General features: G+C 41.9%; 1 protein-coding gene across 6 annotated transcripts in view; it reads left to right on the top strand.

Annotated features, from left to right (window-relative positions):
- The window catches only part of HECW1 (HECT, C2 and WW domain containing E3 ubiquitin protein ligase 1), a 280,062-nt gene that overhangs the window by 91,654 nt on the left and 165,790 nt on the right, over positions 1-22,618 (top strand). For all 6 annotated transcript variants that reach the window (XR_008575979.1, XM_054817599.1, XM_054817594.1 and 3 more), the window contains one exon: positions 15,197-15,304. Coding sequence is in view for 5 of the 6 variants with exons in the window: in XM_054817599.1 (XP_054673574.1) it covers positions 15,197-15,304 (108 nt within the window). In the remaining variant the exon portion in view is untranslated. The remainder of the gene's footprint in view (positions 1-15,196; positions 15,305-22,618) is intronic.

Here is a 22,618-nt window from a genome sequence, read left to right as displayed (position 1 = left end):
TTAATATTGCAGTGAGTCATGAGAACAATGAGAAATTATTTGTGTCCTTGGGGTATCGGGCAGCATGGTGTAGATTTTCTGTAAAACTGAGTGCGGGAGCATTAGAGTTATTATTTCTTATTTGTCTTGTGGGAGTTCCTGGGCATCCCAGGAAGGGGCTATACAAAAGCAGAACAGAAGGCACTTTCTCACCTTAGAGGAGTTTAATCATTGTCATTGTAGTTGTCTAAGAAATTTCTCCAAATAATTTTATACGAGTGTTGGTTTTGAAATGCATAAAATTTAGTCTGCTCTCACCACCACTGCGATCACTAAAATTTTGATCATACCCAATAAACTGCAGGCTTCAGAACAAAGATCTTCCAAGTCTGGGGAAATATAGAGGATATAAAAGGTTTCCAAAAGAAAAAGAGCAAAAATCGTGTAGCTCATATGTTTTGATACCATAGGGCATTTTGGGATGCTATTCAAAGGTTAACGTAGCCTGAAAGAAGAGTGGTGGGAATTCTCCCTATAGGGAAATTCTGACTGCTTGCTCCTCATGTGGAGGACCCACAGCTCCTTTTATCAAAAGTTATCTGTTTTTCCCCTCTTCAGTCCATGTGCACGTTCCTAAGGGTGGTGTCATGGTTTAACCCCAGCTGGCAGCTAAGCACCATGCAGCTGCTCACTTACTCCCCCTGCAGCGGGATGAGGGAGAGAATCAGAAGAGTAAAAGTGAGAAAGCCACACATGCAAGCAAAGCAAACTAAGGAATTCATTCTGGAATTTCCCTTTGGTCAGCTTGCCCAGCTGTGTCCCCTACCAACTTCTTGTGCACCTCCAGCCTACTTGCTGGTGGGGTGGTGTGAGAGGCAGAAAAGACTTTGACTCTGTGTAAGCACTGCTCAGCAATAACAAAAACATCCCTGCGTTATCAACACTGTTTTCAGCACAAATTCAAACCGTAGCCCCATACCAGCTACTATGAAGAAAATTAACTCTATCCTAGCCAAAACCAGCACAGGTGGCCAACTGTGAAACAGTCTTTGCTGAAGCTGGTAAAAGCTGTGTTTAGAGTTGCTTGTTAGAATTAACTTTTGCTCATGGTCTCAGGAAATGGTCATGGCAGCCAACTGATCTCTTGTAAAACTGTAAAAAATGGTGGTCGTGTGTCTCATGGCAAAAAATAGTATTGAGTTTATCCACTCTGTGGCTGCATGAAAACATCTGTGTGCCCTTAACTGATTTTGATTAAGAGCCCTAGGAAAATTCCTTAGTTGAAGGGAGAATAGTGAATGTTGACTCTGTTTAAAATATAGACCTTATTACTTCAATGCACTTTAAGATTAGCCATGGTAAGATGACAAAAAATATGGGAATTGGAAGAACAAGCTTTTCTGGGTGTCTGAAACGTATTGTGCCTTCAGGAGTAGGAATTACATTTCATTTCTGCTAAGCTTGAACTCTAGAGATGTCCTAACTTTCCCTTGTGTATACTATATATCAGCTCTGAGCAATGCAGGGGAACATCTAAATTCTGTAACTACTTACCTGTGATGTGCAATTGCTTTCCCTCAAGAGAACTATAGTATTATGTCTTTCAGAAACATATCTGTAGTAAAAAATACACGTAAACACTGAAAAAGAGTTATCTGAGAAATTTGAACATAACACAGCTCTGTTGCTGTTGAAAAATCTCTGGAATTTGAGAGTTTTTTGAAGAAAAGCTGTATGTAAAGAAAATGCACATTGGGGAAAAAAGCCAAAACCAAAATGCAGTTATGAATAATGAAGATAGTGTGCTTCTGTATTTTTTTAAAAAGAACTCATTTAGTGGCTACTGTGAGATAGATGGAATATTTACAGTTATTTATCTCAAAGTTTTCTCCTTCTTTGTTATCTCATTTACTATTACTATTCGCTATAGTATAAATCCTCTTAGCTGCCAGCAGTCCATATTAATTTATCTATGTGTAGATAAAGAACTATCTTACAATTGCTGCAGTAGCATTTTAGCTGCTATTGGATTTCACTTCTGTCATCATCTCTGTATCAGATGTAGAGTAGGTAATGACAAATGTTTAAACCAGACTTTTGAGAAAGTTGTTTGCCCCAGTGTCTGTGCATGCTGATGTTGGGAATTTATCAGGGCTAACGTGATCCTCTTCATAGCCATATGCAATAGGCTTTTTTCTTTCAACATTTCCTTATGGGAAAGCAAAACATTATAAAAGGCTATTTATTGAAAGTTTCTTCATACACAAATCTTGTAGGATCCAATTTCCTATCCATATTTGGCTTTTGACAGTAGTTCCTCTCATTTATGTAAGTAGGAATGTCTTGACCTAATTAGCGACTGAAGTTTAGCTTTAAAACAGCATGTTTTCCTACTGGTTTAGTCTTTGATGTTATTTCTATCCCAAAAAGGCAATTCACCATAACCTGACAAATCTAATTTTTAAAGCTATTGATTAATAGACATTTAAACATTCATTTATACACTTTCCAGGTTGATTTTGGGCTCAGAGGGCTTTGTGCTGCTGCTGTATTGCCCTCTGAGGCAAGTGGAAAGATCTACATTTTTCCTGCCATGAGACTTGGATCAGAACTTGTTTGTACAGCTATTTTACCAAATGTCTAGTGTGTACAAGCAGAAAGTGTCACACGTTGCCAGCAGAGACGGAAAATGTTAGAAACAGTCATGTGCACGTAAGGCTGGGAGTTGCAGGTCCCTGTGTTACAGCTCTAATCCCTGATTCAGGCTCTGTCTGTGTTTGGATGGTTGCTCCACCTCTCTGCTTCAGATACAGCTATCTGTAAAACAAAACTCTTCACAGTGTGCTCGCTTAGAATGAATTAATTTTGTGTTTGGATTTGTTGTGTCCTAGGGTTACCCATCTAGAGGGGCGTCGCCCCCTATGTCAATGACCAGCTGAAGTGCATGGAGCTCCACCTGGGGATGGATGAGGAGCCCACCAAGAGCCTATGGGTCAGGATTAAAGGGAGGGCTGGGGCAGGGGACATCATAGTGGGGGTCTGCTACAGGCCACCTGACCAGGGAGACCGAGCAGATGAAGCCCTCTATAGGCAGATAGGAGCAGCCTCACGCTCACAAGCCCTGGTCCTTATGGGGGGGACTTCAACCACCCTGACATCTGCTGGAGGGACGATGCAGCTGAGCACAAGCAATCCAGGAAGTTCCTGGAATGTGTCGATGATAACTTTCTCCTCCAAGTGATAGAGGAGCCCACGAGGAGAGGTGCCATGCTGGACCTTATTCTCACCAATAAGGAGGGCCTGGTAGGGGACGTCAAGCTCAAGGGCAGCCTTGGCTGCAGTGACCACGAAATGGTGGAATTCAGGATCCTCGGAGCAGCGAGGAGGGCGTGCAGCAAGCTCACTACCCTGGACTTCAGGAGAGCAGACTTTGGCCTCTTCAGGGATCTGCTTGGTAGGATACCATGGGACAAAGCCCTGGAAGGAAGAGGGGCCCAAGACAGCTGGCTAATATTCAAGGGTCACCTCCTCCAAGCTCAGGAGCGATGCATCCCAACAAAGAGGAAATCAAGCAAATCCACCAAGAGGCCTCCGTGGATGAACAAGGAGCTCCTGGGCAAAGCCAAACACAAAAAGGAAGCCTACAGAGGGTGGAAGCAAGGGCAGGTAGCCTGGGAAGAATACAGAGAAACTGTCTGAGCAGCCAGGGAGCAGGTTAGGAAAGCCAAAGCCCTGATAGAAATTAGTCTGGCCAGGGATGTCAAGGACAACATGAAAAGCTTCTATCAGTATGTCAGTGATAAAAGGAGGATGAGGGAAAACGTGGGTCCCCTCCGGAATGAAACGGGTGACCTGGTTATCCAGGATATGGAGAAGGCTGAGGTACTCAATGACTTCTTTGCCTCAGTCTTCACTGGCAAATGCTTGAGCCACGCTGCCCAGGTCACAGAAGGCAGGGACTGGGAGAACACAGAACCACCCACTGCAGGAGAAGATCAGGTTCGAGAATATCTAAGGCACCTGAAGGTGCACAAGTCCATGGGACCTGATGAGTTGCATCCACGGGTCTTGAGGGAACTGGCGGATGAAGTAGCCAGGCCGCTCGCCATCACATTTGAGAAGTCCTGGCAGTCTGGCGAAGTTCCCGCTGACTGGAGAAGGGGAAACGTAACCCCCATTTTTAAGAAGGGTAAAAAGGAAGACCCAGGGAACTACAGGCCGGTCAGTCTCTCCTCCGTGCCTGGCAAGATTATGGAGCAGACCCTCCTGGAGACTATGCTCAGGCATATGGAAAACAAGGAGGTCACTGGTGACAGCCAACACTGCTTCACTAGGGGCAAATTGTGCCTGACAAACTTGGTGGCCTTCTATGAGGGGGTTACAGCGTCGGTGGATAAGGGAAGGGCAACTGATGTCATCTACCTGGACTTGTGCAAGGCATTTGACACTGTCCCACATGACATCCTTGTCTCTAAATTGGAGAGACACAGATTTGATGGATGGACCACTCGGTGGATAAGGAATTGGCTGGATGGTCGCACTCAAAGAGTTGTGGTCAACGGCTCAATGTCCAAGTGGAGAACGGTGACGAGTGGTGGTCCTCAGGGGTTGGTACTGGGACCAGCACTGTTTAGCATCTTTGTCGGCAACATGGACAGTGGGATCGACTGCACCCTCAGCAAGTTTGCCAACGACACCAAGCTGTGTGGTGTGGTCAACATGCTGGAGGGAAGGGATGCCATCCAGAGGGACCTCAACAGGCTGGAGAGGTGGGCCCGTGCAAACCGCATGAAGTTCAACAAGGCCAAGTGCAAGGTCCTGCACATGGGTCGGCGCAATCCCAAGCACAGCTATAGGCTGGGCGAGGAATGGATTGAAAGCAACCCCGAGGAGGAGGACTTGGGGGTATTGATTGATGAGAAGCTCAACATGAGCCGGCAGTGTGTGCTTGCAGCCCAGAAAGCCAACCGTGTCCTGGGCTGCATCAAGAGAGGTGTGACCAGCAGGTCGAGGGAGGGGATCCTGCCCCTCTACTCGGCTCTTGTGAGACCCCACCTGGAGTACTGCGTCCAGGTCTGGGGGCCCCAGTACAAGAGAGACATGGAGCTGTTGGAGAGAGTCCAGAGGAGGGCCACAAAGTTGATCAGAGGGATGGAGCACCTCTCCTGGTGAGGACAGGCTGAAAGAGTTGGGGTTGTTCAGCCTGGAGAAAAGGCGGCTCCGAGGAGATCTAATTGTGGCTTACCAGTACCTGAAGGGGCCTACAGGAAAGCTGGAGAGGGACTGTTTATGAGGGAGTGTAGTGACAGGACAAGGGGTAATGGGTTCAAGCTGAAGGAGAGTCGATTTAGATTAGATCTTAGAAAGGAATTCTTCACTGTGAGGGTGGTGAGGCACTGGAACAGGTTGCCCAGAGAGGTTGTGGATGCCCCATCCCTGGAAGTGTTTAAGGCCAGGTTGGATGAGGCTTTGGGCAACGTGGTCTAGTGGAGGGTGTCCCTGCCCATGGCAGGGGGGTTGGAACTAGATGATCTTTAAGGTCCCTTCCAACTCAAACCATTCTATGATTCTGTGTTCTTCCCAGTCCTTTTATGGCCTTTGGAAGAGAACTTTGCTTTGGTCTTAGGGCTTCTCTTCAGTAGGTCACATCTTCTAGTTGGGTCTCTCACCGGGCTGGGGACAGCAGCCGTGGCTGACTGTGATCACCTCAGCAAGTTAAATTTTGTCCAACACCTGCAATTCTGCTCTCTCTGTAAAACATCAACAGAGGTGCCTAGCGGCCAGACAGCTTTCACTAAGCACAGCACTATTTATTTCAGGAACAAAAATTGTCAGAGGAGCAAACCTGTCATTAAAAAAAAAAAAAAGCCTACACAAATGCTGAGCAGAGAGAGGGGGTATTAGGTATCGTAGGCTTTGGCAGATATATTAGTGCAGCAATATTAGTTCCTTGTTCCAACATGGCTTACCTTCCCCTGGCTCTCTTGGGTCCAGTGAGAGTGACTTCTCTTTATCAGGCTGAGTCACTTTTGCCTTTCCCAGTTCTGCATCTGGTAAGGACCACTTCAGCCAGATGAAACTAGGGTATGCTGTTTCCAGACCCACCAAGTGTGACATGAACACAGTTAGCTTTTGCCTCTGTTTAACACCTTTACAAGTAGATACAGTCAACACTTAAATGAAATAGTCTCTGAATATTTCCAACACGTATGGCTTCTGATCCATTCTCCCTTTCAGTGCTTCCAAGGTTCACCTCTGCTTACTTGGGTGGTGTTAACATTGTCAGCAGCAGTGCACCAAAAAGCTCCTGTAGAGGAGTTAGTGCAGTGGGGGTGTGCTTTATAGTCTTTTAGGGAAGTCATGGTAAAGAAGCCTGTAGGCTGCCAGTTCTTTTCCTTAAATGTCTTTAATATGTGGTAGAGGTGTTTACTGTTGTGCCAAAAGATTCCCGTTTTCATTTAGTATTTTTCCATAAAATAACAGCTATGGTATTATGAACCTCTTTCTAGGTGAAAAGGGGGGGAAAAGGGGTTTTCCACTTCAGCTGTCATCCTGCATATCAGGAGGGTGGAATAACACAGACAGGGAGTACAGCAGCCTCATGCTTTCTTGATGATTTCCAGGGTCCTTATGCCTGTGGATAAAACTGCTTCTGTGCTGTGCGAGGAGGCCCAGTATCGCTATATAGCCCAGACTGATAATGAAGCCAGTAACGATCACCCACTAAACTATTTCTGAAGAAATCAGTCAGTGGGGGATATTGGTGCACCAAAAGCCAGGTTTTGGCCTCAATCCAGCAAGAGAAGCGTAATCCATGCAGCACGTTCAGACCATGGACTGGGTAGAATCAATCACGTCACATTGGACAACATCAACATAAAACTCGTGGCAGGATAAGGCTGAAAGCAGAAAGATTTGTTCTGCAGAGGTTGTCAAGCTAGCCATGTGGGTTTTGAAGGTTCAGCATATGTTTTTCTTCTCTTGATTTTCTAAACCATACTAAATCATTCCCATTCCTTAGTGTTTATAGCACTTAAACACACTGTTCATAATGTTTGAATATTCCCATGCTGCCCTTCACAGCTACTGTAATGACTATATATGTATTTAGCTTTTGTAATCTTTCTCATCCATTGATCTCTCCAGCCCTAAAGACATTTTTTCTTCGCTGAAGATCTTCCACTTTGTAATAAGCTTATAATTGAATACCATTTTTCAGATAAAATCACTCCAGATTCTCAAGACATTCTTTGCACTGTGATGCTTCTGTTCCACATCTGAGTTGTGTTTGGGGTGTTTTTTTTGCTGCTGTATCACATCACAAACGCCTGTCTAATATACTGTCTGCTGTTACATCTTTCAACGTTGCTATAAACCCATTTTTCATATACTGCAAATTATTTTCCCCCTATTATGTAATGAACATTGTTAACCTGTACAAGTGTCATCCTTGTTCGCATTTCAGATCTTCCTATGTCCCTTTATATCATGTCTTTATATTGCCTTGGGCCTGCAGCATCTCTTATTTTAATATCTTCTATCAGATTTCATGGGTGCACTGTTTTCTGCTAATCCTCATTTTCCAAATTGCACCGTAATCAATGGGGAGGCTTCCACTGACTGTGAGAACTTTGGACCTGTTGTTATATTAAAAACAAGCAAACAAAACTCTTCCATGTTGTACCTTACCACACACTGCGTATCTTCAGTTTTTTCAGTATGCACTGAGGCAGTCATGATCATCTTTCTTTGGATTCCTGCCTCCCATCTTCAGTTCTGCGTGCAAGCTGGACATCATTAATTGTGGAAACGTTTGTGCGTAGCTAAAGTATAGCTGTTGCTGTACTAAAACACAGATGTGGTCCATCTGCTGCCGTAATGAGAATAAATCTGGAAGTGCAGGAGCTTTAAAGCAGAAGTCTGTAGCTGGGACAGGTATAGCTGCAGTAGCAATGAGGGCTATTTGACTACTGTGGTAGTATCATGCTTTTAAGGGTATGTAGAGCCAAATAACACCAACTTTACTAGATAGATGTCCGTCCTACTGCAACTTAACACCTGCTCTTGGTCTTTGAGCCCCTGCTCAGCTCTTGCTTTCCTCATTCTGACTACCTTTTCAGGAGAAGGTTTGTGATTACGATAGAGAAATAGATAGTTGTGCAGGAGCACAGATCCCAAACACCTCAGGGGTACCATGGAAGAATAGGGCTCGTTGTCATCAGCTCCACTTTTAGCTAGAGGTCCCACCATTGCAGGGAAGGAGAGCAAAGTCCCTCAAGTGACAGAGCACAGACTCCATGTGGTTAGATCAAGTGCAAGGAGGGCAGGACAGTGAGGAAGGACTGGATCCATGGGTCATCCAGAGCATTGTGAAAAAAAAAAACCCATAGGCATATCAGGGCCATGATTTAATAGGGTCTCTGTATCTGTCAGTCTTGTTTGCTTGGGTTTTATTGCTGTTGGTGTCATGAAAGATCAGAATAGTATCTCCCAGCAGTAATTTAGAGGCTGCTGAAGTGGTAAAGGATAATGTCATATATAGCTCAAAGTAAGCCAGATATTCAAAGGTAAATGTGTTTTGCTGAACGTTGTAGCTCCTTGATTTTGGGAATGGATTACAAGTGTCCTTTGGGGTTTATGTGCAATTCTTTCTGCCACCACACTGCTTCAGATTATGTGGTTCAGGTTTTAAACCTACCAAGGATTATTGCAACTTTGCTATCTCTGTCCCTGTTTTTTTTACTGTTTATGCTCTATCTCTCTACTTTCCTTTGGTCTTTCTCGTGCCATGTCTTCCTCTCATTGCTATTCTCCACTCATTGTTCACATTTTCTCCCTCCCAATTTAGTTTTCTTAACCTAGGTAAGGGGTTAATTTTTGTGGGATTAGAATGGAACCATTAATGTACTTGAAACAAAGCACATGCATTGTTCTTAAATCTGGGACTAATTCCAGCACCAATGAAGGATTAAGCCCTTGTTTTCCAGAACACTCTCCCAAAGAAACTATGGAAGGAAGGATGCTAACTGTAAATTGCAATATATTCATTGTCTGCAGCAGAAATTGGCAAATGAATTAACAGTGAAGTTTTGATCCACATTAGAGCTGGATCCAGAGCTGCTGAAGTCAGTGGAAATGTTCCTAATGATTCCTATAGTGATCACCATTATTTCTGAATTTTTTTTTTTTACTTTGGTATCTTTGTAAATAAGAAATTGGTAGTAGTCTTCTGCATAGGTGTCTTGTGAATAGCTCCTCTCCTGCAGAATGCTGGCCACTTGTATTCTACAACTCTTCGGAAGCATGGTTTCCAAGGACTAGGTTTTGTAACACTAAATGGTTGCAAAAGGAAGCACTGCCATGGCCTGATACAACTCACTACAGTCTGTACTTGTGAATTGTAGAGGCTGTTGTTGTTATTTTGTGTTCTCCTTCAAGTGATAAATTGGGTGGTAAGAGAAGAAACATCAGAAATAGGAAGCATATACATGGCTTACACTTGTATTATCTTGCAAAATAATTTTATTGTGTTGATATTCTATGCTTTACAATATCCCTTTCCTGCAGCTTTCTATGCAAATTGCAAAATAGATCAACCAGAGATTGGCCTCTTTGTACAGAAAATGATTTTTGAAAGCATTTTGCTAACTATCTTCATATGTCTTTATAGTATAGACATATGTATTGACCAAAAGCACTTTTAAATTTCATGCTAAAGCAAATTTGTTCAGCTAAAGACTATAAGTACTTCTGTAATTTCAGCAGTACAGCATTTCTTATTCATAAAGGATCTAGACATGAAGTGTGGCTTCTATTTTTACACAATAAATATATTAAGTTTATAGAAAGCAAGTATTGTAGTATGTAGTGCTAAATCAAATTAGTGATGGGTAAGAGACTGGAATAGTGTACCAAGTTTAGGCACCTGTCTGACATTGTGTTCCTGTCTTATGTTAATTATTTTCTGCTTTGAAGGTAGGCTAGGTTATTCTAAATTTTGTAGTTGTTATTATTCTTGGAGAACACAAAAAGATAGGCTGATCATATTTAGCAGCAAAATACTGTTTGAGAAGGGGAGTAGGTTTTTTGTTTCCCTCTCAACTAAAACCAAATTAACTGAAAGAGTCACTCAGCTATTTGTAATTTGAACTCCATCAGTCCTTCTGAGGAAGATGTATTGACTATCTGTTTGCTTCTCTGTGGGAATTTCAGACACGCTTTCAAATACTGAGGTCCTGTCTGTTTAGTGGAGGCTGCTGACAGCACTTGAAGTCCCCGTGATGTTTTTTTACAGATCTTTTTGAGGGGTGGTCTTTATCAATGTTTTCCTTAATTCCTCTGAAGAACAGTGTGCTTTTTGTCAATTGCTAACTGTCCTTCATCAGAAAGATAGCTTTCTTTGATGGTCATGGTACTTTATCTCTCTCTATATATAGCGCTTGTGAAGTATATTGGGATTGCTCAGCATAGAAGTGACAGGGCAGAATATTTTTAGCAATAAAAGGCTGTGCTTGGAGGTATCTAGTTCGGTGAGGGCAAGCAATCCATCAGAATTGCTGCTGGTTCCTAAAGCGCTTGCTAATGTTTGCCTCTAGTGTGCCTTGGTCCTGCTGGCTGCTGCTCAGGCCCTGGCTGCCTGGCACCTGATCGTGCATCGCCCTCTCCATTTCCTCAAGGGACTGCATGAGATGCGGGAGGTCTGACTGCTGCTGCTCCTGTCCCAATGCAGCTTTGCAGGTCTGCAGCCGCCTTCCCTCTCACCAGCAAGAGGCAGCCTCAGTGTGCCCCAGAGCAGGGTGGACAGAGAACAATGTCTGCCAGCTCTCCATCTCTGCTGCCCTCACCGTTCCCATCTCCAGCTCTAGAACCAGCTGATGTTCAAAGGGCAGCACATCCCAAATACTCCCTCACTTGGCACTTTCCTTAATTAGTTACCTGTTTATCATCCAGGAAATGAAGCTGCAAATCTGAGGGCGATTGCAAAGTGTTTGGGTTTTGGCCACGCAGGGCCAAACCCAGACTATGTAGTCGATTGCCAGCTAAGCAGAGAGCTAGTTTAAAGGTTAATCTCATTTCAAAAATAGAGGGAGGGAGATGCATTACAATGCTTCATTGGAAAAATGTCAAAAGCCATTAGCTGCTGGCTGAAATATATGAAAGGGAGCAGCATTAACTCTGCTGTTCATTTTGTGTTGAGGTGAAACGAAGCATTTCACCATTTACCTTTGGGAATTAAGATGCAACATGTTTTTAAGGTCAGTTCCTTTGTTAGAGGAATTCTCAGTGGAAATATGAAATAAAATTTGTTTTCCTTTGTACATACCCTTTCTCTCTAACATACCATGTCATCTATTCACTCACATATGGCACAAGTGATATATACATGTACATATGTGTACATGTACATATGTAGTGCACTAAACATCTGTGTATTTCACGTGCACAATTTTCTTTGTCAATATGCTACATACATAATGTCTGTGTCCAGGGAGTACCATGCCTGAAATAGTAACACCTGCCAACTAAAGCAGGTCGATTGGATGTATTCATACATTCCAACCTCCTGACCGGTTTCAACTACTGCTATTTTTAACTTGCTGGGGGATATTTCTTTCTTATCTTTCACCTTGCAAAAATACATCCCTTCAAAACCTGAAAGAGAAAAGTTTCCCTTTTGGACCTGCATGTATTTTTCTAGAGCTAAAATTTGCCTGGCTTAAAAATCTCAACTAACATAAATTGCTACTGGACTAAAAATAACTTTTATTTTTTTGGAAAGGGGAGGTACGTAGCTTTTAAAAAGAGACAGGGCTTACATCTGGCTGTGAGAAGAACTCATATACTGGATTTCTAAATCATGGCATTTGTAAATGTTTTATTTACAAAAATGTTTTTATACTTAAGGGCTCCACTGCTCCTACTTGCGGTGACCTGCATATTGCAGGGCTCCATAAACTCATATTAAAATAGCCTTTCTACTGCCTGAGCCTGTATTTCATCGGTGGCTGCTGTCCATAGAGTGTGTGTGTATCCCTTCTCTCATGTGCTCTGCTACCTGACCTTTTGCTCTGGACGCCGATCCTTCCCACACACCTCTGTCTCTTGCCTCCATGGCAGATGAGATGCTACTTGGTGGGAGCAGCTGGTTCCAACTTTCCTGGGGTCTCACCTGTCAGCTGCAGCCATAGACTGGCTTGCTTATCTCTTCCCTTCGGGGAGTCTTCTACCTTGGACGGGCAGACAGAGAGTGGTCCTTATTCTCAGCCTGGTTTTCCAGGCTTCCCGCACGTTTCCAACAAAAAGAAGGAAAGGGCTTTCGGCAGTCATACCCGCTGGCTAGTCCACAGTAGGGATGTGATTTGGTTTGGGTATGGGCATGGGCATATGTTGACATCTGTCAAATTAGAGAGATTGTGTGACGCAGAGTTCACACTGCCTTTGTGGCAGCTGCAGGAAGCAGACAACAGCTGATACAGTGGCAGTGCCAGCTGGCCCCCACAGATACTGTGTATGAACACAGCATTTTAAACCTCATTCTGGAAGCTTTTGTGCCACTAAACTCTGGCTTGAAATGTCTGACATTTCTTAAGCAAGGCCATTCAGTCTAGCTCAGCTAAGCCACCTTAATCAAGCACGGTATTTTATAAGCAATATATCTTGAGGACCAGTAATTACCCATACATCTTAATATTATGGCAGGCATTGGAGCATCTCCAGCAGCTTACAGAGACTAAATATGACAAATAAACGTCATGAGTGATGAAGCCAGAGAGCAGCATGCCTAAGCTGAGGGATGCTCTCTATGCCCCACCAGGACGAGGGGCTGGGCAGGGTTCCCAGGCTCCAGCTCAGTACAACATTTCAGTATATGCTCACCTTTAAGTATAAAGTGTTGTCCCTGCCAAAGCAATAGTCAGTTCATAGGTTTAAATCTCCTTGTGTGTATATAAGTGTTCCTACTTCCACAGAAAGATGTGGGTAATTCTGGATAATCTGTATCCAGGATGGTCCTTTACAGAAAGTAGTCATTACTAAGCCAAAGCTCTGAGAGTATGCTTATCTGCCCTTTTTTTATATATAATTTGGTATTTAAAAGGTGACATAACCAGCTATAAAATACAGAGGAAGAACAGAAATCACACCAGAGGATTTTACCATTGAAGGGTTACCGCAGAGATGTACTATGCGAATGTGCTGAAAGATTTCCACTTCAATACAGAGCATGAAACACAGCTAGTGAAATAATTACTGACAATTAGCAAGTCAGCAAAGGGAAAATGTATTGTAGATAGTATTGCCATTTATAATTATCCATTGCAATCATTAATGACCTCTTTAAAAGGATTTCTGTTGTAAATCCCTTGAGAGTGGCACCAAAGAGTACAGTGTTGGTAGCTCACTCACCTTCCTCCCTCAGGAGCACGACTACGTAAAACCAACAGGACAACATTGGCAACTGCTTGCTGCTTTATTCTTTCAGTGAAAGTATAGTTTCCTTTGATTTAGAAGTCTTTGTTTAACATTTGTATACATATTTTTTTAATAATATGTTAGTCTTTGAGTTTCTTGGCTGTGTCCATTGGGCTGCCTCTTCTGCTCTGCAGTGGGTCATACCATTAATCCGTCCTCAGGCATGGTGTCCCTTGTTGCATGGCATCATCTTTGTTTTCTCGTTGACCTCATGTTAATGAAGCAAGTGCTTCACAGTGCTTACAGTTGATATATTTTAATCTTGGATTGAGTGGTTCACATTTTTCCTCAGCTTTTAGGGAGGCTAATAATTAATGTAATTGTCTTCAGAATGAAGTCTCAGCACCAACCCAGGATTGTTTCCGTAGCAAGGTTGAGTTGGTTAAAGTGCATTTATACAGGTCTCTGTTAAACTTAAAACTGTCCTCATTGCTGAGAGGAAAAATCCAGGAGGGTGCTGGCTGGTCTCTGCAGGTAGAGATCGCGGCCTTTTGCTTTGGCAGGGCACAGATGCGAAATCCATTTCATGCCCCTGAAGTTGGAGCAGTGAGGCCACAGCTGGGCCCATCCTGAGTCGCTGCTTCAGCCGCTTGCGTTTGCCACTCATTTTGGGCTCCCACAGGCCACTGCCCATGAGCCCTGCTCCCCTCTGACAGGCTATAAATGTCTCCATATGTCTATTTTACTTTTGCTGTGCTGTTTGTATTTAGTGACGATTAAAACCATAAAGGCTGGCCTGGCGTGGTGGCAATATGTGCATTTTTGTCAGTTTGAAAGCCTGGCGTAAGCTAGTAAGCCGGCAGGAGTGGCCCTGAGGCTGCAGCGTGGTCTCGCTGGCTGGTTTTTAAGCTGTTGGATAAAAGAGGGTCAAGAACCTGGCCCTTGCCTGGAGACCGGGATGTGTTTGCTCGCATCTACGCCGCGTAGGGCTTGCAGATTGGTCTGGAAAAGAGCTTGTGGAAGCAGTCTAAAATGAAACTTGGAAGCAGACTAAAAATGTATTTGTGTGGACAACCAGAAGGCCACTCCTCAGGCTCACTACCTACCTGCCTTTTTTTACATGCAACCCTGTGTGTGCAAAGTGATTGCTTCCTCTGCCTTGGTTTTCAGCAACTTTTTGGGGATGATTAATTTTTATAGATTACTCGACTTCTCTGAAGATCATCTTAGTAGTCTGACAGCTGCTAGGTGTCTCGAAACACTGCAAGGGGACACTGTTTTGTTGTCAGCCATTTGGTTTTGCAGGCCAAGAGCTGTGAAGGCACCCAGTGAGTGGGATTCTTCAAAAAAAAAAAAAAATTTCTTTGCTGTATACTGCAAGAAGTAACCAAGTCTGTTGTGATACAAGTGAGTGTAGTACAGATGCCTACACGTAACTATTTTCTTTTTTTAAGGGAAGTGTTGGTGCAAGGGGGGAGGTATTTTTTTTGCTACCATTCTCTTACAGCTAGATAATTGTGTTTAATTAGGTAGGGGTTCATCCATGCGTTGCTAGATGTTTTAATTTTTGAGAATTTTGTAGGGATGTATTTTTTAAAATTACATTTCAAGAAAAGCTGTGATTTTTAAGAGCTGTACTTTTTAAAAATACAAATGAGTGGAAAAAACTAATTTCTCAACATGTGGTGCCAAACTGTCTAGCAGCTCTAGTATGTTCTGTCAAGCTGAAGGCCTATTTTTAGCCTGACTCTCTGCTATGCATGTTGTCATAACAGGTGCTTCATGAGACCATTTTCTTTGTTTATAGATGAGGTCTTGTCTGAAAACTTTTTGGACTACAAGAACCGTGGTGTCAATGGCTCTCACCGTGGTCAGATTATCTGGAAGATTGATGCCAGCTCTTACTTTGTGGAGCGTAAGTAGTTTTCCATCCCTGCTACGGTATAATTCAGTCACTGCAGAAAGATAATTGATCTGTTTAAGTTGTTCTTATGATGTTTTTGTGCCCAATATGTCCTTTAGGAAAGGCCAAAAATGTTACCAAAATCTTTGAATGTATTGAGAGAAATTGAAACATTTTATGGAGTAGACAACCACAGTTTCTGCAAGCAAATAAATTTTGTGGACATTTACTTACATATTATTTTTTAAAATATGATTATGAATACGTTTTTTAATCTATTTGCTGTTATTTAGACTATATCATTAGTAATGAGCTGCATTAACTTTAATATGGTATTAAGGAGAAGAGGAACTCAGGGACATAATCTCACTCCAGGAAGATTTATGCTGACTTATAATTGGAAAACTTCACGATGCATCTGACTTCCGCCAGATTCAGGTGGATTCAGAGGTAAAAAGGGTTCTGATCATCATCTAGACTGATAAAAGTATAACAATATGCACTTGCAGCAAGGTACACTGATTTCAAATTAATTGTTCCTCGTTATATTTGTATATTACATAGAGCTTCTGATGCAATGCACCACTGTAACTCTTTTCCACCTTTGCAATCAAAATACAGAAACACTGAATTTGCTTCTGCAAAGTACTATGTACCTTGTACAGCAAGTTAACATGTCCAGGCTTGGCTGTCCCACGTCCCTGACCAAAGGGAACCTGACCATTTGAGTCTTTCCTCTTTTCAGAGACTTACCAGGTGCTAGTGTGAATGGCATTCATGATCATCTTGGAGAACAGAAACGGGGTACTCAAAAGACTGGACTGAGATCTATAGCAAAAGATCTGTAGCAAAAGAGTTACGTGTGTCCTTAAGGAGAAGTTAAGCATGAAGAAGCCTAGCATGCAACAATTTCAGGTTTTCAGTTGTACTGAATATTTCCAATGATCTACCTTAGCCTGCTGGGCAAAATTCAGAAGTTTTGTAGAAGTAAATATAAATTGCATGGAGTCAGGTCTATCTGTTTAAGACTGTCTGAATTTGAGAGCAATCGAGGGAATCCTTTGAATCCTAAATTCTAAAGGATTTGGAAAGGATATGGGTTATACTTGATGAGATTAATCTATGACCTTGACCTTAAGTACCTGGTATCAGCAAGGATGATACATGCAGACATTTAATACTCAGTCCTAGAAACTGGTTATCTCTTTGCAGTATGAAGCATTGCTGATGGTCTGTAATTTCTAGTATTAAGTTAAATTGAGAATGTTGTTCTAAAGAATTAAGGGAGCTGCTGAAATGTCTACAGAACATACAGGATGCTTATATCCTGTGTTTTGAAAAATACATTTATGGGAAATTGTTAAATATGTAAGAACATTGGGTTTAGTTATTCTGGTTTTGGGGCAGAAATATGTTACAGGATCTAACCTTTAAAGCAGACTCTAATTCGCAGCTGATTCTTTGAGCTGTGGTTATTAATCCGCAAGACACATCACACTTTCTTTTAGCTGTTAAAGTGTGGGGAGGAAATATAAAATCCCAGAACTGGGTTTTGAAGAGGCCTTAGTGTGTCATCTTATGGAGGAAGGGTGGAAGTGGGATGGGGCTGCCAGCAGCTTTCCTGCCTAATCCACAACAGAAAAGAAAGGTATAATGTGAGAGGTGTTTAGAAGAAAGCCTCTTCAGGTGGGCCACACTTCATTAAGGGCTCAACTGCACAATGAATTATGTCAGCTTAATAAGTTGCCCCATTAGCTGAGACATAGTAGCTGTTGTTAATTCTTCACTTGCCCTACTGTAAGAAAATGCAATTTAGCATAACCATCCTTCACTGATGCTTAAAAATAAGTCGTACAACACCATAGTTGGGCAGCCCACACTTGATGAGTTGCTGTCTCTTGGTAATTTGTTATGCTGCCACCATTAGGTTGTGAATCTGAGCCCTGAGATTATGTATCAGTGCGCTTATCAAGGAGAAATCATTGCCCTGTCCAGAATTAAAATATGAGAAAATGAAGTAGGCAGTAGTAAATGACAGCACATGCGGATACTCTTAGAGCCACTTGACTACTGAAGTGGGAAGTTAAAGCAGTGAAAAATGTTGATGTATGAGAATTGCATATACCTAAAGGCATATTTGAGGGTTCCTGCTCATTGTTGAGACTTATATATGAAAGTACAGAGCTTTGCTGTTGATTAAATGTTATGTTAAAAACTGAAGTGTCTGAAAGCCTCATGTATTTTCTATCCAAAGAGGATGATGTGAACCACCTTCCTTCATACTTTTATTGTTTGGGTATAGATCATATCTTGTGCATAACGCACAATATGGTGACATTTGCAGGAATCAGAAAGATACTGGTTATCAAAATCAAACTCACCTAAGAAATCTATTTTCTTTTTCCTACCATTCACTACAGAACTGAGAGAACCCAGAGGTCAGGGCAAGGGTATGTTCAGTGGTAACATGGTATAAGAATTGCTACGTTAGTCCAAAGTTAACCTGACCCAGTGTCTTGTCTCCAAAAATGTCCAATAGTGTAAACTTGAGGAGGGTATAAAGGTAAGCAAGTGTTAGTGAGTCTTCTAGCTGGAGTATTCTTAGCTTCTGTTAATCTGTAGCTCAGGCACTTTCTGACATAAGTAGTCTTTTTATTTAGTGCTTGTCAAGGCATATAGTAGGTAGCTAAGACCTGGTAACTTATTTTCAATGATGTATCCATATTGGTTTTTCTATGCATTATGTTATACTTTCCTTAACTTGCTATTGATTGGAGTCTTGCTAATTATAGCATTAATTCTCTATTAAACAGAGTAGCTCGCTTATGAAGGCAGCCCTTAATTTCTGCTTTTGCTTTTCCTGTAACTATCTCTACCTTGGTGTCTGTTCACCACATGAGTCAATACTGGCAACTTATCAACCACACAGTGCTTCATAAAATGTTATGGTATACACTGCAGTGTTTGGCCCATCATAGCTGGCAGGAGCCACGATAAAGGAGGAATCACAGTATGGCCAAATAAAGAATCAGCCTTACACAGAGAATTTAAAGTTCCTAAGAACTAAAGGCACCCCACGCAGATTGATTTGGTTCCTGTTCTTGAAACATATAAAGGTTTAACATTTTTGGTGGTGCTATTGTGTGAGGTAAAATAGGCTTATTATCGGGGGACCATGGGGATCATCCTGTCCAACCTCAGAAGTCAAAGTTTTTCTTTTGCCAGCAGTTAGACTCTAGGACTCCCCACAGCGTGTTTTTGTATGACATTTAAGGAAATTACCCTTACACTGTGACCAGCCAGCCACTTGGCATAAAGAGCTTAAAAAGACTTTTTTGAACTTTTTTTTTTTATTAAAGGGCTATATGAGGGAACTTGAAAAATGAAAGGTATTAAAGATTGGCTGATTGGATGATTTGCAACAGTGAAGTTTCCATTAATATGAAAAAAGAAGCGTTAGGAATGAGGTCAAGTAAATAGTTATTACTCATTTTCTGTATTTTCAGTCTGGAGGCATATATAATGTGTTTGGGAGTATCTTGTTCAAAAGCCTTAATATTCTTCAATTTTTGAAAATTAACAAGCGAATGAAATATGATACTCTAACTATGTAACCTGTAGTCATTATACATAAACCACCTTTTAGGTACTTAACAGAATACTGACATGTAATCACTGTAGATAGTAATTTGCATGCAATGGTCTGGAACCAGGAATAGGAGTGAGTAAAGGCAAAAGTGTCTGGAAGTTATTTTCTTCATGGTGGCAGATTATCACAACAGGAATCTTCTATCATATGCAGTTGTAATGATAATTACTGGCAAAAAACCATCAACCTGGAGGACCACGCTAGACAGAAATTGTGCACGTGCTGCCACTATGGGCAGAAGAAACTAGCAATATTGTTAGAGATATTGTAGAGGTGCATCAGGAGTGGAGAACACAAAGGAAAGCATGACAAGAAATTGAAACCAGTTTTTGTGTTAACTGTACTTCTTGTACTTTTATAAAACCGAAATTCTGCAATTTCAGATGCTTCTCTGTTATTTAAGCTCTGCTTTCCCAGTATTCTCAGTGAGTTGCCCAGTCTGAGTCATTAAGGGTTACTTTTCTCAGTATATTTTAAATCTTTCTAGGTGAAGAAAATGCTTTTTGTGTGATAGGTCAATGACAATGCAAAATAGTTTTCACTTTTTGGAACATGCTTCTATGTTTTGGGGGTATTTGGGCAAAATACTTGTTACTTTTGAATTTGCTGATAGCCTGGTTTGAGACATCTAGAGAGACCCTATCACTTTTGAAAACAAAGATAATTTCCTAATACATACCCATACAGTGTTTTCAGATACCACAGCCATTTAAAGTTTGTGTTTATTGTAGTGATCTACTTTTTCACCTTGAAAAGGACTAATATCTTTCCCAGAGAAGCGTATGCCTTTCCACTTTGCCTATCACAAACTTGCAATATAATGTTGCCAGACAGATATGTAATTGGTGTGAGCCAGAGAGGGAATTGCTTCCAAATTACGGTATGAGTGCCATCAGAACAGAACTCATCTCCTATTAATACCCAGCAAATAAAAAGCCTTAACAGCTGCCGAGGCTGTGATGCGCTACGGCCAGTTTTGCATTTCTGGAGAAGTCTAGCAATTTGGGTTTTTATGATAGCCAGTGATAAACAGTAGCCATCCACTGTAACCATGAAATGGTTGGGGTTTGGGGAGAAGGAGGAGGAGGGAAGAAAGGCTAGGGATGTGTACTTTATGTTAAGGCTTGGAGGGCACTGCAGCGAAAGAACCAGCCTAAAATGGGATTTCCAGGAAAGTAAACATGCTCCGCTTCACTGCAATTTCTGGCACACTTTTCTGGCTTATACAGCAATACAGAGAGAGAGAGTGCAAGGGACCATTTCACTGAGGTGCGATGCAGCATCTTCCTGTAAGCACAGTATCAAACTACTGTATTCTTGGAATGATGAGAAAGGTTTTGATGCTATTCAGAATTGCACTGAAGATAGCCAAATACCTGGGACCCCTGTTAATCTGCTGACCTTTCTGTGGTTTGTTTTACTATGTGGCAGCTAAGAAAACCATTTCCAAGGGGAACCAGTCATCTTTATGGCAGTTTTAACGCAGAAGCTTATGCAGCAGTTGTTTGTTTAAATTTGTTACTGTTGTTGCTGCTGCGTTTTTATCAATAGCAAAGATGGATGATATGTCTTGCAGAGAGCAGAAATTATAATTATGCTGTTGACCTTGAGAACTAGCAGGGAAATAATGGTTAAAAAAAACATGCAACTGAAGTCAGAGGTCTGAGAGCTCCTGGTACATCTGCAGGTAGAAGGTATACATCCTAGGTCATGATCAATATGTGCCATATATGTCTGCATTTATGGAATCTACACAGAAATGTTCCAAAAACTGACAATCAGCCCTTTCGTCTGGGGTGCTCTCTAGAAAATGTATCTTTTGCATTGCTTTAGGAAGGCGATATAAAGGCCACTTTCAAAGCGCAAATAATTGAAGGATGTTGTAGCCTCTAATGTTGCCAAATAAATGAGGCACAGTCATATCCACAAAAGCTTTAATGAAGCTGGAGTATTTGCAAAATTTTCCTTTTTCTGCACAGACTGTTGACAAGTCCATCCCACTAAAATAATTTTCTGTCTCCATTTTCATTACCCCAATGTCTTTCAAATCAATGAAAGAACCATTTTATGAAGGACTGTGTGAGGGGAGAAAATAGATCGGGCTGTTGAAGTCCATCCTAGCATACCTTTGAGCAAATTAGAATACACTGCATGACTTTAACCTTCCGGAGTCCACAGATGGTAAAAAATGGAGCAACACAGAAGCATCTTCAACAGTGTGAAGACTATTTAGCAGAATGGTTAAAGGTGTCAGAGAAAAAACATATATGAAGCAATAAAAGACTTGTGCCCCAAAAGATGCATCTACTGTTTGTCTCTCTCCCAAGGAAGATATATTGTAGTTTTGAGGTTCTTGTTCTTCATCTCCTTGCACATGTGGTAATCTTATTGATGCTTTTTGGTTATCTTCCACCCTACGCACAATTTTAAATCCCTCCTCCTTTTCCTCAGCCCGGTACCTTTATAGTAGTTGTTGGAGCCAGGTTTAGCACAGTCTGAGCCTGGATGAAGGCATTCCCAAGTTCAGGGCTGTTGAGGTTCCTCAAGAACCCTTTGCTTTGGATCCTTTGATCAGCCCTTTAATCTTTGCCGTTGTTGCATTTCCTGTTAGTTTTTCTCTTACAAAGTCTTTCTGTGCCAGGATTGTAGGCAGCAACCTATCATAAATTGAAACATAGGTCAATCCACACAAGACATGACAGCTATTTCTCAGCTTCCTGCATGGTTGTGGTATGGTAGCTTAACTGAGAGGCTTGTCCGCGAAGCATGCTTTTCTCCGTCTTTCTCTCCCTTTGCCCAACTTGTTTTGACACTTGGACATACTTTGTTTGTACTGTGGAGATCAGGGCTGTTTGTTTATTTGTTCCCACACAGAGAAGTGGATGCTTGTTGTTGCAGCATGCATGCTTGGTGACACCACACTGGGACAGTCTGCTGGTCCCAGCAGTACCTGCTCTGCGTTTTTCTTGATAGTGCTTAAAGAAATTACAAAATCTCTGCTTGCACAAAGATGAGATTGAAGTGAGAGCTCGGATAGGTTGGCAGTAGGAGTTTCCAAAAGCTCTCTTAAGGTGAACCGGAAAGCTTTAAATGAGAAAAAAATGCCTGCTGTTAGGCATGCTGAAGTCAGAGCAAGTCTTTCTTCACTAAGCCGTCGTTCCCAGTCACAGAGACCACAGCTTACGTGGTCTCTTGTCTCAACTACTTAACCCTAAACAAACATAGACATTGTATCACTGCATCAGAGGCTGGACATCTTCTAGTTCCTAAGACAATGGTCAAGAAGTTGCAGTAACATTTAACCAAAGTTTTAGTGCTAATTACACTGAGCCTTGGATCACTTGGGACATGATTTCAACCCGCAGATGTATTCATGTTTGTTAACTTTCAAATTTTTATTAGTTGTGGTTTTTCTTTTTTAAGTTACAGTAGTGTCTAATGTGTTCTACGAAGAGTAGATCTTCATTTCTATGTACTAAGATATTTCTGTCCTAAAGAGCTAAGGGCAGATTTTTGAAAGTACAAAGTTCGGTGCAAATGTTTGAGAGCTAGGCTTCAAAGCTGAGATAGGGAAGATAGATTAAAAGGTGAGAGGTGGAAACAGAGGCAGAGTGACGTGGCTTGCCAATGCACAGGTACAACTGCGGATGAGACTTCAGTTTCCATACTCCCTACTT

This window comes from Grus americana, chromosome 2 (assembly GCF_028858705.1).
Source record: "Grus americana isolate bGruAme1 chromosome 2, bGruAme1.mat, whole genome shotgun sequence".
In the NCBI taxonomy this organism is placed as follows: domain Eukaryota; kingdom Metazoa; phylum Chordata; class Aves; order Gruiformes; family Gruidae; genus Grus; species Grus americana.
This window is presented reverse-complemented; position numbering and strand designations above follow the sequence as displayed.